Genomic DNA, 17,012 nt, shown 5'->3' with positions numbered 1-17,012 from the left:
ATTATTAACTCATCTCTGACACTAGGACATGTGCCTAAAGCATATAAGCTGGCTGTTATAATGGCCCCTTGTCAAAAAAACCTATTAAGGGAATAGCTTTGAAATGTCTTAGATTTTATTTATCCGACCGTTTTCAATATGTAGCAATAAACAAAGAGGTGTCATGCAAATCGCAAGTCCAGTATGGTGTACCACAGGGCTCAGTCTTAGGGCCTATGCTCTTCGCATTATACATGCTACCTCTAGGAGATATAATAAAGCGACACAGAGTTAACTTTCACTGTTATGCTGATGATACGCAACTTTATATTTCCTTGAAGCCCTCATGATACACAGCAATTCCATCGAATAGTGGAATGCATAGTCGATATAAAAAGTGGATGAGTAACAATTTCCTATTACTGAACTCGGACAAAACTGAAGTGTTACTTATTGGACCAAAACCGCCATACTTAACAACCAAGAATACTGCTTAACTATTGATGGATGTTCCATAAAACCCTCATCTTCAGCAAAGAATCTTGGCATTTTATTCGATAGTACTCTGTCATTTGAGAACCAGGTTGCCAACACCTGTAAAATATATTCTTACAAATACATCTAAACTGCGTCATAAGCTGTCACCATCAGATGCAGTGAAGCTAATTCATGCATTTATGACATCAAGACTAGATTACTGTAATGCACTATTAGGTGGTTGCCCTGCAGGCCTATTACAAAAACTCCAACTGGTCCAAAATGCGGCAGTTCAAGTTCTAACATGTACAAAAAAGAATGAGCATATTAGCCTGGTTCTGTCAACCTTGCACTTGTTACCTATAAAGCATCAAAACATTAATTTCAAAATCAAGTGCAGGCGGCAGATTATTTTCCTATCTAGCGCTTAAACTTTGGAACAGTCTTCCCCGCACTGTCCAGGAGGCAGACACACTATTTTAGTTTAAATCCAGACTAAAGACACATCTTTTTAATCTTGGATACACTACACAATCATAATATATTTTTTTTTCGAAGGTTTAGGCTGCACTAGTTAGATCAACTGGAACCAGGAACACTTCCAATAACAACTGATGCATTTGTTGAACAAAGAGTGCAGAACAGTACTCTTCTCTCAGCCAGTCTTGTCTCATTGTTCCAAGGTTACCAGAGCTGGACAAAGGACGTGGCGACTCTACAAAATTATTAATGATAATCTTAAATCTAATATTTTTTTATTTGCGTTGTCGTGCAAGCACTGTCAAGCTTTTGCCAGAGGGGAACTGGAATCCCCTGGTTAGGCCTGGTTTCCCTCTGAGGTTTTTTTTCTCCTCCAATGGAGTTTTGGGTTCCTTGCCATAGTTTTGATACTGTTTTGCACTGTTTGCCTGGCCAGGGGGGCTGCTAGAATTTTAAACAGTTGTCAAATATTGAATCTTAAGTCACTTACATTTAGTCATCTTTCACCGTAAAGCATCCTACTAAAGAATTGAATTGTTACTTTGTTATTTATATTACTGACAACTTTCACTTTTACTCCACTACATTTCATAAATAAAGTGTGTACTTTTCCCCCGATATATTTCTCCTAACCATCTTCGTTACTCGTTACTACAAATTAAAATCAAAAGAAATTTCTGTTGGTGATGTAATTCCTGTTTTTTGTCATGTCAACCGCCAAGCACGAAGAAGTCCTGCTTGTCCGGGCGTGTCACATTATTGATGCCTTTGTCATCATGGAAGCACCTGCTGCAGGTTCTAACTCTAACGTTACTACTTCGGTAGCAGATGACGGGCATCTCGACTACAGTGGCGAACTTGGTGGTGGTGACGAAGATAACGTTACACACCCGTGGCTGTATTTTTAAGAAATATTTTCGTACATTCAAGAGAAAATGTCTTCCTACTGGATTAAGTGCCTGTTATGCGTACAGAGTCATTCAAAAACTCCCCGTCCAACATGAAGCACATCGTAGCTTAATTTAGGTAGGTTAAATTAATTTTCATTCAATGAAGCCATAATGTCAACGTTATTTAACATGAATTAGTTATCATATAAGCCTGTTCAGATATCTGGCCAACATGATAGCCAGGCTAACGTGTGCTTTTCTGATTAGCCAATGTTCAGATATTTAACAACACCAATGATTTCCACTCCGAAATAATTCCACACAAAACTCTTGAAGACATGGACAGGTTTTTGCTGAGAGTTCACTGAGAGTTTACTGAGAGCGCGTGGTTTGAGCGGGAGCTCTTTCAAATCTAATTATTCTTGTTACATCTTGAAGAATTGTGTCTTAAATCGTTATTAAGCGAGAGTGAAACCTATCCTTAAGTATAGCATAAACAAAAATCGTTGTTAAACGTACTGATACATTATTTGTATCGGATCATTCTGTGTTAGCCCTTAGGCTCTTAGCATTATCCGCCTGCATACTGCTTAACTCGCTGTTCTCATTACTACATCACTAATGGCTAATGCTAATACTTCAGACGTGTTTGTACCTTTGAGTGCAGATGAGGAAACGTTTGCGCTTCAGTCGGAATTGGAGGCTGTGGAGAAGCAGATCCAGGATTTACTTGAGAAGCAAACACGGCTGCGAGAACGTATAACGGCGCTGGAAACATCCCGTGCTGAAGCTCGCAAATCCGCGGTAAGTTTTCATCGCGATTATAATACTTCTTCCACTTCTACTCCGCGTGTTTCTCTGCACAGAGCCCGGGCTACGAGAACACGACCAGCCCAAATGAACTTCACTCCTGCACCGGCACACCAACGGCGAAAGGCGCTAGCCAGGACCGGTGAGATGACTCAGCTGCCGCCACCAGTCTTCGAGATCCAGACCAGGAACCGCTTTGCCGCCCTCTGCGAGACCGAATGCAACGCTGTGATCATCGGAGACTCGATAGTCCGGAACATACGCGCTACATCTACTAAAGGTAAGGTGCGCACTCACTGTTTTCCCGGCGCTCGTGTTCTTGATGTGTCTGCGCAGGTACCTGCGATCCTGAAGGACAACGCTAACGTCGAAGCTGTCGTGCTGCATGCGGGAGTGAACGACGTCAGGATGCGGCAGTCGGAGATCCTGAAGAGGGACTTCAGGAGTCTGATCGAGACGGTACGCAACGCATCGCCCACAGCGAGGATTATCGTATCAGGACCGCTGCCTACCTACCGACGAGGGAATGATAAGTTCAGTAGACTTTTTTTGCTTAATCAATGGTTGATGTCATGGTGTATTGAACAGAAGCTGCTCTTTGTAAATAATTTTGATCTGTTCTGGGAGCGACCTAGGCTCTTCCGCCCCGACAGCCTGCATCCCAGTAGCATCGGAGCGGCTCTCCTGTCCGACAACATCTCGAAGGCGCTACGCACCGGTTGACTATGTCTCCCACAGGTAAGTCTCCCTCAGGTAAGTCAAAACTTTAACCATAGTATGTGCGCCTTAACTGCTATAAATATTACTGTTTCCAAATATATAGAGACTATATGTCCCCCCCGAATAATACTACAAAGTAAACATTTTGGCAAAAGTCAGAGAAAAAATCTGATCGTGATTAAACCTGAAGACAATGTAATAAACAACCAAAACCAATTTATAAAGTTCGGCCTACTTAATATTAGATCACTAAATTCAAAGGCAGTTATTGTAAATGAAATGATCACGGACAACAGTTTTGATATACTCTTACCGAGACCTGGCTTAAACCAAATGATTATTTCGGCCTAAATGAGTGTACCCCACCAAGTTATTGTTATATGCATGAGCCACGTCTGGTTGGTCTGGGTGGCGGCGTCGCTACAATATTTAGAAACTTTCTTACTGTATCTCAGAGAACAGAGCATAAATTTAAATCATTTGAAGTGCTTGCGTTGAACATAATTATTCCTAACAAAAGTAAAAAAACCACTGCTTTCTTTTACATTGGCTACGGTGTATAGACCCCCTGGTCCCTATACTGATTTTCTGAAAGAGTTTGCGGACTTCCTATCGGACCTATTGGTTAACGTTGATAAAATACTAATTGTCGGAGATTTTAATATCCACGTAGATAGCGCTAACGATGCATTAGCACTGGCGTTTACAGAACTATTACAATCTTTTGGGGATAACGAATCGCTCGATGTCATGACCAGGAAATTGGGCACTATTTTCTCTAATACATTAGAAGCTGTTGCACCTACGAAGTCAAAAAAGATTAATGAGAAAAATATTGCACCTTGGTACAATAGCACCACTCGCGCCCTTAAAAGAGAAACACGCAAACTAGAGCGCAAATGGATAAAATCGCAATTAGAAGTCTTTAAAATGGCGTGGAAAGAGAGTGCAAATTGTTATAAAAAGGCACTAAAAGCAGCAAAGGCTGAGCATCTTCGTAACCTCATAGAAATCAACAAAAACAATCCAAGGTTTCTATTTAGCACAGTCGCTAAATTAACAAATAAACAGACACCACCTGACCTGGCTATTCCGCCGCACCTCGGTAGCAATGAATTCATGAATTTTTTTACAGAGAAAATCGAAAACATTCGTGACAAAATTGTAAAAACTCAACGTCCAAATCTGTCCTATGAATTAGCACCAACCATCGCTCCAAAAGAAAGGCTACAGGGTTTTTCACCTATAAAACAGGAAGATTTAAATCAACTTATCGCAACTTCTAAACCTACAACTTGCTTACTAGACCCCATACCAACTAAATTATTAAAAGAGCTACTACCTGTTGCAATTGAGCCCATTTATAACATTATTAACTCGTCAATTAATCTAGGCCATGTCCCAGGACCCTTTAAAATGGCCGTCATTAAGCCTCTAATCAAGAAACCAAACTTAGATCCAAATGAACTAGGAAACTATAGACCGATTTCAAATCTCCCATACCTGTCTAAAATACTAGAAAAAGTAGTGTGTACTCAGTTGTGCTCTTTCTTACAAAATAACAACATGCACGAAAAATTTCAGTCAGGCTTTAGATCGTATCATAGCACTGAAACTGCGCTTGTTAAAATTACAAACGACCTGCTTATGGCATCAGATAAAGGTAACATCTCACTCCTGGTCCTGCTTGATCAGACACACTCGCCAAATTTAAATCTAGATTAAAGACACATCTTTTCAGCCAAGCATTCACTTAATGCAAATCACCAGGAGATGCTGACATTAGATATTAATTACTAGAATAATTTGATTTATTATATAAAACACCATGTAGTGTGTTTTACCCTTTCTTGGGTTTTTCGTTTTTTTTTCCCCTGTAAAGCTGCTTTGGAACAATGCAAATTGTGAAAGGCGCTATATAAATAAAATTGAATTGAATTGAATTGAATGTCCATAATACTGAAATGGTTAATAGCGGTTTCTGGTATAGCGATCGAATATTTCCTTCTGTAAATTAGCGTTTCACCGGTGGAGGGATTTTTTTAAGAGCACATTAGGCTAATTAATGCCATTGCAGGTTACAGAGGAGCATTCAGGATTACTTGCGTCTTCAAAAGCAACATGAATTTTGTTGAACTTGAGATTTGTTTTGAATTAATTACCTCAGAACTAAGTTGTTATCGGCTATTGTTAGGCTAATGTTATATATTGTGAATGTAGGCTTACATATTGATCATAGTCAAAGTGCTTTTATTGCCACATAACGAGTTCATGGAATTTTTTTCCGTAGGTCAGCTAGTAACAGACAGGAGACAAACGACCAGTTAACACAATATAGTACAGGCTACACAACAGCAATGAATCCAAGTTAATGGTGTTAGTGACTGGGTGGTAGGGGTGGGCTTCCATGAGTGTTTATAATTCTTGCACTGAGGTAAAGGTAATATCAAATAATGCTCATTTGACTGTTATTGTTGATTCCAACCGTTCACTTTAAAAAAAATACTTTTACTTTTAATACTTAAGTACAATAAATGTCAGGTACTTTAAGACTTTTACTCAAGTAATATTTTGAAGGGTGATTTTAACTTCTACCAAAGTCATTTTCTGGTAAGATACTTGTACTTTTACTCAAGTATCGCTTTCAAGTACTTATACAAGACTGCTCATGCCTCCTTTCATTTGATTGGTCTCCTCACTTATTTTAACATCGAGGAGCACTGTTGGAAAATGTATGCAGCATCAAAGTACAGTTAGCCAATTAAGCAGTTATTTCACTAATTTTATTACACATAACGAAAAAAATTGAGGATATGGCCATGCATCTGAAAATGCATGTGTGGAATGAAGGTGTGAGAACAAAGTCAATTGCCTGAGTGGCTGCCTTGTCTTCTTTCATCACCATCATGTTCATGTGGTGGAGACATGGCTTTGAAGAGCAATATGAAAAGAAGGTGGGATCTTATGCTCAATGCTATCATGCTATATTATTAGCCTTTTTGAAATTGCCTACCCTTCCTTTAAAACTACAAAGAAAAAGGTTTAAACCCTTTAACTATTGTGCAGTTCAAAGTAACATTGGACTTGATTTATTTATATTTACCTGTGAGAAGAAAAAGCACAGGGTAAACTCTACCACGGGCTCCGCGGACTCTCTGTGCTGCAATATTAAGGTAGCTCTGATCAGGTGATACCAAAGTCAGGCCCTTACTGGCCGGCAGAACACTTTTATCAGCCAGAAAGTTCTCCTTTACAAAGCGCAGTGTGTTATCTGTTGCATTATGAAGGCCACACTGTAGAGATAACAGCAATTTGAATAGTTGGCATAAAATCATAACAGAACCTAATTATTTGTTATGATCCATACAAAACTAGAAGAACCTTGGATGTATTAATTGGATTAAACGCTTCTGTTCAGTATTTTGTCTTGGTTGGAAAGAGTTAGACGTTTGGTGTTTGGAGTGGACATAAAATTAGCCAAGGAGCTAAGAAGATCCACAAAAGTCAATTTAATCAAACCCAGCAAATAATATTTATTATTGCTTTACATTCTTCATATTCTTTTCCAAAGCAGACAAGTTTAATGAGACCAAATACATAAAAAAACTTTTGCCTTTCTTCCTTCCCACAATGAAACTGACCTCTCCAGGATTAGCCATTTTCTCATGTACTCGTGTTTCCCATTTCAGTGTGTCACGGTTCAGGACCTTGTAATTTCCGGCAAACACCCCCTTAATGTTTTTGAGCGAAAAAGAACATACTGCAGAACGACCCGAGTTCACCCGCCTGGCCGACACAAAAACAAATGAACAAAAGGATGGTCCATTTAAGCAGCTTATAGTATACAATACTGAAAACAACAATTTTAGCAAATCTTACCATGTTCAGATACTGCTGTGAAGAGAACAAGTAAATACATATGTTTAAGAGGCAGCCTAATTAACAATGATTACAAACTACTACATTTACATTAATTTCTGATACAAATAAACAAAGAGTCAACCAAAAACGAATTGACATGTAATTGGTTACAAGAAGGGACAGTTGCTCACACTAGAGGTCTTCTCGGGTCCAAAGATCTTTACCCGTCCTGAAATGACCCGAATCACTTTTACCCGAACCCGACATGCCAATATAAAAAAAAAAATGTAAAGCCCCGAACCCGAGACAGACCCGATAACGTAAGACCCGAGTCCGACCCGACGTATATTTTTTTTCAAACCCGACTAGACCTAAATGTAAACGTTATTAATGAAAATGAAATTGATATGGCAATGGAAACGTTGATCCTCTTGTTTTGCTCTGGCAAATTGCGCAAACTCAGGCTAAATAGCCTACGCAAAACAGTATAAAGACACAGCTTAATCCAGTTTCCTGATTAATCCTCTGCACCGATCTGTTTTTTTCGCAAGAGGAGAGTTGGTAACTACACGCACACACACGAGCGACGCGCTGTTATTGTACAGGATAGTTCGGGTCTTCCTCGGGTCAATTCAGCAAAAAACATTTTTACTTTATATTTCCCGAGACCCGAAGAACCTAATAATATACCCGACCCGTGTCCGAAGCTCCTGTGAATCTTTTAGACCCGAACCCGCTCGGATCTCGGGCCGGACCTCAGGTTTTTGGATCTAAGTGGACCCGTGAAGACTTCTAGCTCACACCTGCAAATCTCAAGTCAGGACACAGCTTAATCCAGTTTCCTGATTAATCCCCTGCACCGATCTGTTTTTTTCGCAAGAGGAGAGTTGGTAACTACACGCACACACACGAGCGACGCGCTGTTATTGTACAGGATAGTTCGGGTCTTCCTTGGGTCAATTCAGCAAAAAACATTTTTACTTTATATTTCCCGAGACCCGAAAAACCTAATAATATACCCGACCCGTGTCCGAAGCTCCCGTGAATCTTTTAGACCCGAACCCGCTCGGATCTCGGTCCGGACCTCAGGTTTTTGGATCTAAGTGGACCCGTGAAGACTTCTAGCTCACACCTGCAAATCTCAAGTCAGAGAAGTGTGCCCAAACTGTAAGCACAGCTAAAAGAAAGACACATCATACAGACCTTTACAAAACTGCACATGGCCATTTATTTTTGGCATGCTATTTGATGTACACTTTCACAAATTTTACTTTAAGCCTGCAAAACCTTATGGAATAATTGTGAACTTTTTCCATACTGACAAAATGAGCTCTCAAAATAGTTAATGGAAGCAAGTGTTTCCTTACCACTGTGAAATAAAAATCCCATAGAAAAGTGTTTCATCCTCTGAGGCACCCACTGGTGGTGGAACAGTGACTAAATCCTGAAGGACATTGTATGGCAGCTCTTGGGCAGCTTGACAAAGTAGCTGGGCCTTGGCAAAAGTGGTCCAGCGTCTTTGGAGAGTTCGCTTCCCACCCACATCACTCTAAACACAGATGAACACCTATTCAGAACAGGGCTGTACTAAATCGGGCCTGTTTATATTTACAGCTACTCTTTAATGGGCTATACGCATGCATAACTTCTGCATTTTACAGGAAGAAACCTACGTAGTTCCATGGTTGGGGAGACTTAAAGCAGAGAGAAAATAGAGAAACATTAGAAAAAAAGTTCAATTTAGCAGATCCTGTACATTGCGGCACACATCAGTGGTATATAGAAGTACTGTATCTGATACTTTCATAAGTTAACATTTCGTTATATCATTCAAATATGGTAGAATGCCACTTCTACATACCACTGCTGTGTGCCGGAAGTCACACATGCATGGAGCCCATTAGAGTTTGAAGAATCGGCAGTGCTAAACACATGCTTGCAAATACAATATATAAGTGCTGGAACGAATCAACAAGCAACTTACAGTGCAAACCTGAGCGATGCGAGAAACAATAACCTTGTCAATGAAGTCGTACTCCTTTCCAGTTTCGCTGAAGAAGAAATAGACTTTCTCTTCACTGGGAATAAAAGTAGAGCTGATGAATGTGGGATCTGTAAATTATAAGAGAGACAGAGAAGGGAATGTGACAATGAATTTCTCATGTCTGTAAAATAAGAATCTGTAAAATCCCTGTCCTCTAACATCTAATGATGTGTTTGTTTATTTTAAAGAGCTACTATATAACCTTTTTCAAAGCCTGGTTTTGACACATCCATCGAAATTAATAATGTTTATTTATTAACTTACAATGAATTTTATGTATGATTGTGTTTCCAGTTCTTTTTGTCAAAATGACTTACAACATTTGCTCTCCTCCAAGTTGATAATAATAAGTATTTATATCAGCCTTTCAGTTTCAGTGCCTTACATACAGTATGCTTTTGTTCAGTTCAATTTATTAGCTTTACAAAAAGCTATGAGGCATAATGCTGTCTTGAAATTGACATTTAGAATTGTTAAACTTCAAAACGGCATTGTGTCGTAGGTATTGAACACTGGATGCATATATTATGCATGCGTAAACTCAAATTCAAAGTCTACTCCAGATGGACGATGGGCAGGATTTAACTTCATCCTGTTTTAGTTAAAAATGTTTGACTCTTAAACATTAATCAAATAAATATTAATCAATGAACAGACATAGATTTTTTGAGCACTCGGTTAATGTGCGAATGTGCAGCTTAACAAATGCAAAATCAAAGCAATATGATGACTGAAAATTTGTGGCTTACTTTAATGACGTGCACTTATGGTGAAATAACGTCTCTGTTATGGATGTAACCTCGGTTCCCTGATGGAGGGAACGAGATGTTGTGTCGAGACTGACAGAATGGGGTTTGACTCGAGAACCTATCATCTCCAATTATACTTTGAAAAGGCCAATGAACTTGGCGAATGCCCAGTCATGCACCGTTTTGGGGAACTTGAGAGGCACCCTCGTTCACTGCAGCAGGCCGGCGCAGTGTTCATGGCATGATGGACACAACGTCGCGTTCCCTCCATCGATTCATCAACTGAGGTCATTATGCATGATAATTTTGAATACTATAAAAAAGGGTGCGACCAAATTGTAACTGAAAAAGTGAGTCGAACCAGTTTCGACCAGTGGGAAGAATAAGTCTAGAGTCCTGCCATAGTAAAAAAAAATTGTGGTAAGGTATACATTTTCACAGAATTGCCCATGTGCTAAATTCCTCGGAATTCTGCTAAATTTACTGCGGAGATCTACATGAGCTTATTCCCGTGCGGCCCTACTCATAGGTAATGTCTGAGAGTTACATTTAGTGAATGGCATTAACTGAGAGCCGAACTTGTTCCTATGATATGCTGATCATGGAATAAAATGAATAGCAGTGGCACTGAACGTGGGGGAAAGTGCTAACTTCTGGCTTTTTAAAAAGCAATTCCATTGAAAAAAATAAAAATAACAAGTACGTTTATATTGTCGCCAGTGCCGACCTACACGAAAATATCACTCGCAAATAAATATTCGGATGAATAGGGAGACAAAAATGGTAACTCCATCATTGTTTCTTGTCTTTGTACATAGACAGGTAGTTGTACAAATGTTCAGTTGGTTGGTGTAGTATTTGTCCCACCTCTCCTGGACTGTGGTTGTTGGATAGCGAAAAGTTACATTGACAAGCTGAGCGTTTTCAACAAATATGTTTAGAAAAAATTGGAAAATAAAGCTGGACACAGGGCCTAAAAAGTGTTTTTGCCTTCTAGCCACCCAAGTGTATCATCTAGTTTCAGATCAACATGGTTGCCATCGCTCAAGTGGCGTGAGATGACTGGTCGATTCCCCCTGTAATCTAACACGGTTCCTGAGTAAAGTTCTCCATCTGAAACATACAAAGTAAAATATAAAAATGTGTTTAATTATGGACCTATAAAGAAACCATAATTTACATAATTAAAATTGACTTAAATGACAATTTAATAACTTAATGTTCTGACTACTGCCTAAGCACAAGAAGATTAAGAGTCTCTGTTTCTTACCCTCCTGTGAGAGAAATATGCCTTTCCTTTACTTACGTCTATGCACTGATTTATTCATTAGAAACAGGCATGGCTTGTAACTTGAACAGATAAATGGCTGCTTACCCACAGCGATTGCTGTGTTCCTCTGGTAAGGGTCGTAGGGGCAGCGGCCTCTGCCTTCTTCTGGCTTACCACTGGGGCCGATAGCCATTGAAAACATCTTTGAATTCTGTAGGGGGTGAGACCACACGGCATAAGACTGCAAATAAGGCACACTGCAGTCCAAACTTGAATATGATGTATGAATATACACATCAGGCTTTTGCCATGGTGACTGTTTGCCAAACAGATGTAGAAACTAAATAAAAACTTTACAGACTAATGGGACTTTCACACTGGATGCGTTAAAGCAACATGACTGTGAGATGCGATAAAAGTGCTGAAATTAAAACAATGGATCTCTATAAGAGCATTCCAAAAAAACTATTAATTTGATTCAAATTTTTTTATGTTGCTGTTTGTTATCTTTTATACATGATAACGACAAAACAAGAAAGAAAATGTGAAAACTTTGTGCAAACTTATTAAAAAGAAAAAAACTGAATGAAGAAAAAATACATTGCATTTGTTGCATTGCTTTTCTGGGACATCTGAAATTTAACTCAGGAGAAATCCAGTTTTGCTCGTTGCTGTTACTAAACTTCGAAAGCGGTTAACCTGTGGCAAATTCAATTAAATTAGTACATTTACATTTATGCATTTGGCAGACGCTTTTATCCAAAGCGACTTACATTGCATTATACTATACATTTGTAAGTATGTGCAATCCCCTGGGTTCGAACCCATGACCATGGAGTTGTCAACGCCATGCTCTTACCACTGAGTATGCACACACCTCTCAATAAAAGGTCTAAGAGCTGAAAATGCATTTCAGAGCAAAAGCCGAGCCATGAGATCAAATTAACTGCCAGTAGAACGCGAAGACAGGATTGTATCAAGACACAGTTCTGCGGAACACTTTCGGAACAACAAGGGGCCAGTTGCACCAGCTCTGTTACAGCTTAGCCTAGTTTTGACGTAAATTGGCACAACTAATGCACTAGTAAATATTTTTACCATTCAACTTAGTTGTGTAACCTTACATAAAAACGAAATATTTAAGGATATTCTAAAGGATATACTCACTAAACTAAATGAATAGAGGGTATGCATTGATGTCACTTTTCCATGTGAAAAAAAAAACACCCCCTCGGGGGGCAAAACATTCAGCAAAATGCTCCACGGTTCGAGGATGGCCATGTTCACACCTTAAACGAATTACACCATGGTTCGTTTGGAACCAGACCGAGTCCACCACCTCAGCTGTGTCTCACTGTGGTTGTTTGGTCAACACTTAAGTATCATTGCTTTATTTTCACACTAGCCCAATAGATCTGCACCAAAGACGAACATTTCAATCGAACCAAACAAGACAGGTGTTTTCCATGTTGAACCTTGCCATGCTTTAATCAAGTCTGTATGAAATACATTTGCTTAAAATGTTAAATTAAATATTAGAAAATCTCTCTATTTTTATAATGTAATATTTATTTATTTTAGTGGTGGGCCGATACCACTTTCTCCTATACCGATCCGATACCTGAATTGTAAGCATCAGCTGATACAGATCCGATATTCGTAGTTATTGTATTGAACAAAACTATAACGTATGAAAGTTGACTGAACATAATGATATACTGTATGCTTTATAATGTAGTGCAATCATTTTATCGGAGAAAAACACACTCATTCATAAAGTGCAGATACTTGAAAAATGTACATGAGTAAAAGTGAAAATATTTTAATACTCTACATCTCTGCTCAGAATGATGTGCTTGATGAAGCATTTCATTCATTCTCCTTTTTACACGTACGATGTGCGTCCTTGGGTGTACTTTAAACTTTTAAAGGTACAGATCACAGGAGACACTTAGCTGACCACTTTTGTCAACTAAGAACAGAAAACTGAGGCTACAGTTTGCACAAGCTCAATAAAATTGGACAACTGAAGAATGTTTAACGTTGTGCACACTTTACAAATTTCAATCAGACAATCACATGTCAGCAACTTAATGCATTTAGGCATCTAGACAGGGTTTAAACCGAGCATCAGAATCGGAAAGAAAGAGGATTTAAATTACTTTGAACAGGTTTTTTTTTATTTAAATTCTATTTATTTAAAAAAATAATTTAGTTTGAATTTTAGTGCATTAACAGTTTAACTACATGTTTTAAAATAAATACGCAAATTTTGATTTTCAGCTCAAAATAAATTCAGTATATGACAATCATAAAGTGCAGATTCTTTAAGGTGAACTGTCCCTCTGTCACACAGGGAAACATTAGTGATCAGTGTGTTTACTTTTTAAACAAAACTGCATAAACAGATCTTTTCTAAAATACACATGCTTATTTAGCATGATCTGTAAGCAACTTGTTACATACATTACATAGCAATCCAGGGATTTATGAAATCCCATACTTAATTCATTGATGAACATGAAGAGAACGAAAGACTTCAAAAGAAAGTCATTTTAATGCTCTTTTATTTGTAGCTCTGGATACAAGTGCCTGCTAACTTAATAAATGTAAATGTAGAACAACATACAGTAGGTAAATAATGACAAAATGTGAATTTTTTAAACTGATAAAGTAAACAGATATTAAAAAGAACTGTATAAACATAATGTGAAAAGATGCATGTGTCTTACAATGTAGATGCAGCGAGGACTGAAGGCAAATGTTCCACAGGCGTACATATGGGTGGAGTTGAGCACTTGCAAAACCCTCACAAAGTTGTGACAATCTGTCTGTGGTGAAGAAGAGACAATATCATTCAATGCTTACAACGGATTCCATTGAATTCTTCAGTTTTGTATATCACTTTGTGTAATGTCCACTGTTGCATAGCAGGATTACAGAATTTTTACATGGGTAATGTTTACATTTTACTTTTTAAAGAAAAATGATTGTCTAAGGAATTCTAGCTAAACAGTTCAACATGAAAAATACTATAGTATTCTATAATATTTACTAAAGCAGACTGTAATAAAATGCCAAGACACTATAGTGTTTTGAACAATAGTAACTATTCATCATTTACTACAGTTCTATTATAGTTAATACTACGTGCGTGCCTGACCCCTAGTTAATTTCCTGTTTGTGTTTGGCTAGTTTCTAATAATACAACTATTTTTTTTTTTTTATTTATGTAAATAATAATTTGTATTATTAGTTTACTGTATAAAAATGATATTAAATAAATTATTTGTTGAAATTTGTTGTATGTTCATTTTATTAAATAAACAATTTGTTGAATGGTTCCTGAAGTTTTTACGCATTTCAAGAAACGTCTCTATACGTATGTAACCTCCGTTCCCTGATGGAGGGAACGAGACGCTGTGTTGACAGAATGGGGTTTGACTTGAGAACCTATCATCTCTGACTGACTTGCAATTTAATTTGCCAATTTTCATTGGCCTTTTCATGTCGGTCTCCGCACCGGACATCCAGTATAAAAGGGAGCCTGCGTGCTGCATTCATTCACCTTTTGTGCAGAGCAGCCTGAAAATCGTATCTTGACTGCTGCAGCAGCAGCGGCCAGCGTTGTGGCATGAAAGGACAATGTCGGTCTCTCAACGTTGTGTCGACAGAATGGGGTTGCTATGAAAACGCCATGGCGCTGTGCCGCTCCTAATATTGTAGAGGATAAATCTACATGACTGGATGGTGCTGGCAACATGATCTGTGAAATTCAGCTGATCATCGATTACCACTCCTAGGTTTCTGGGCGTTCTGGAAGGAGTAGTGGATGAAAAGGTCATGCTGAGTCTTCGGGTCGGCCTGGATCACGAGCGGTTCAGTTTTTGCAAGGTTCAGATGATGGTCCTTCATCCAAAGTTAAATGTTATCAGATATGCTGAGATACGCACAGATACGGTCGGATCATTAGGCTGAAATGACAGGTGGAGCTGTGTGTCATCCACATGGCAGTGATATGAAAAACCATGTTTCCGAATGACAGAACCAAGGGACTTTCTATATATGGAGAAGAACAGCGGTCCAAGAACTAAGACCCGGGGGTACCCCTGTACTTAGATGCTGGGACTCAGAGACCTCAGCTTTCCAGGATACTCTGAATGACCTATCAGAGAAGTAAGACTCCAACCACCATAGAGCTGTACCAGAGACAGCCATACTCTTGAGGGTCAACAGGAGGATGTAGTAGTTGACAGTGCCGAAAAGGGGTGGATAGATCCTGGAGAATGAGTGGAGATGATTAGAGGCCACCTTTACCAGTCTCTGGGCTTTTATGACTGAGGGACAAACTTGTTGTCCAAGAGGTTGTTCTGTGTGAGAAATAAGGAGACCTGGTCAGCTACCACACACTCAAGGGTTTTTGCAAAGAAGAGGAGGAGAAATACTGGTCTGTAGTTTCCTAGCAGTGCAAGAACAAGAGTGTTTTTCTTCAGTAGCGGGGTTATAAGGGCCTCCTTAAAAGCTGTGCGAAATGTGGTGAGAGAGGAGTTGAAATTGTGGGTCACAGCGGGGATAACCGATGGAAGGATGGCTTGAAGGAAATAAGTGGGTATGGGATCTAGCGGGCAGGTAGTCTGGAGAATAGAAGCAATGACATTGGAAACATCAGCTTCAGACAGGAGAGAGAAAGAGGGGAGCGAGCAGGCTTCGGGAGTTTGTGCATGTTCAGGAGATGGCGGCACAGTGAACTGACTGCTGGTGGTTGTAGTTTTCTCAACAGCAAATTATTTTGCATCTTTCTTTGTAAAGTCTGATGAAGGTGTGGGGGGGGGGGGTACAGACAGGCAAAGATGAGCAGAAGGTTGTAAAAGAGGGTACGAGGGTCAGGCGAGCTGTTATTTTTTTAGTGGTAGAACTGAGTTTAGGAGAGGTGACATTAGCGGAGAAAGAAGAGAGACAAGACTGATAGTGAAAGAGGTCAGCAGGATCATTTGATATGCGCCTCTTCCTCGGAGCAGATCTGAGCTTGCCTGGCGCTCTCTGAGAACATCAGATAACCAGGGGTCAGATGGGCTAGCGTGGGCTGGTCTAGATGTAAGAGGGTATAAGCTGTCCAAGCAGGATTTTAGAGTGGAGCCAAGAGTGTCAGTGGCGCTGTACACATTCAGTAGAGGAAGCTGTTCAGGGGGAGGGAGCATGGAGGAGACCTCAGAGGATAAGCAGGAGGAGAAAGTGTGCATAGGTTGCATCAGAATGTGACCAGTGGGGAAGGGTGTGTTACACATAGGGCATGATGAGGAGCAGTGGCAAAATATACATTTTACAATAAAGTACGTTTACGTTCATGTTTGTTAATTATTACTCCCCTAAGCACAGATTCTTGACAATTTGCGTTATCCTGATGTTGTTTATGTGAAAGTTATGACTTTTGAGCGTGTTTGCGCCTGTTGCACAGAGCGTTAGCCGCCCAGCATTACTGCGTGGGCTGATAATGTTTACAAAGTTATTATTCATTATTGTTACAGTCTATGTCTGAGAAGGAAAGAGATGAGGCGGCTAATATGGCTGCACTTCCGAGCAAACTTAAACGATATGAAAATGTCAGCGTCGGCATCAGAAGTTATTGGAACACATCACGTCTTTCCTGAGAGAAGGAGAGGGGGAGCAAAGTGCAGAGCCTGCCGCACTACAAATCAGATCACATCGAGAAAGACCATGACAGAACCATTCTT

At 39.4% G+C, this 17,012-nt stretch overlaps 1 protein-coding gene across 2 annotated transcripts in view; it reads right to left on the bottom strand.

The window, feature by feature from the left end:
* The window catches only part of sema4ab (sema domain, immunoglobulin domain (Ig), transmembrane domain (TM) and short cytoplasmic domain, (semaphorin) 4Ab), an 89,750-nt gene that overhangs the window by 28,824 nt on the left and 43,914 nt on the right, over positions 1-17,012 (bottom strand). For both annotated transcript variants that reach the window (XM_079485665.1, XM_079485664.1), the window contains exons 5-11: positions 14,013-14,111; positions 11,386-11,491; positions 11,001-11,123; positions 9,202-9,329; positions 8,585-8,766; positions 6,998-7,142; positions 6,460-6,649 (exon numbers count right to left, since the gene is read on the bottom strand). In XM_079485665.1, the coding sequence (XP_079341791.1) occupies positions 6,460-6,649; positions 6,998-7,142; positions 8,585-8,766; positions 9,202-9,329; positions 11,001-11,123; positions 11,386-11,491; positions 14,013-14,111 (973 nt within the window). The remainder of the gene's footprint in view (positions 1-6,459; positions 6,650-6,997; positions 7,143-8,584; positions 8,767-9,201; positions 9,330-11,000; positions 11,124-11,385; positions 11,492-14,012; positions 14,112-17,012) is intronic.

Source organism: Barbatula barbatula (genome assembly GCF_947034865.1).
Source record: "Barbatula barbatula genome assembly, chromosome: 21".
NCBI lineage: Eukaryota > Metazoa > Chordata > Actinopteri > Cypriniformes > Nemacheilidae > Barbatula > Barbatula barbatula.
Note: the sequence above shows the minus strand (reverse complement) of the source record. Positions and strands in the feature narration are given on the sequence as shown.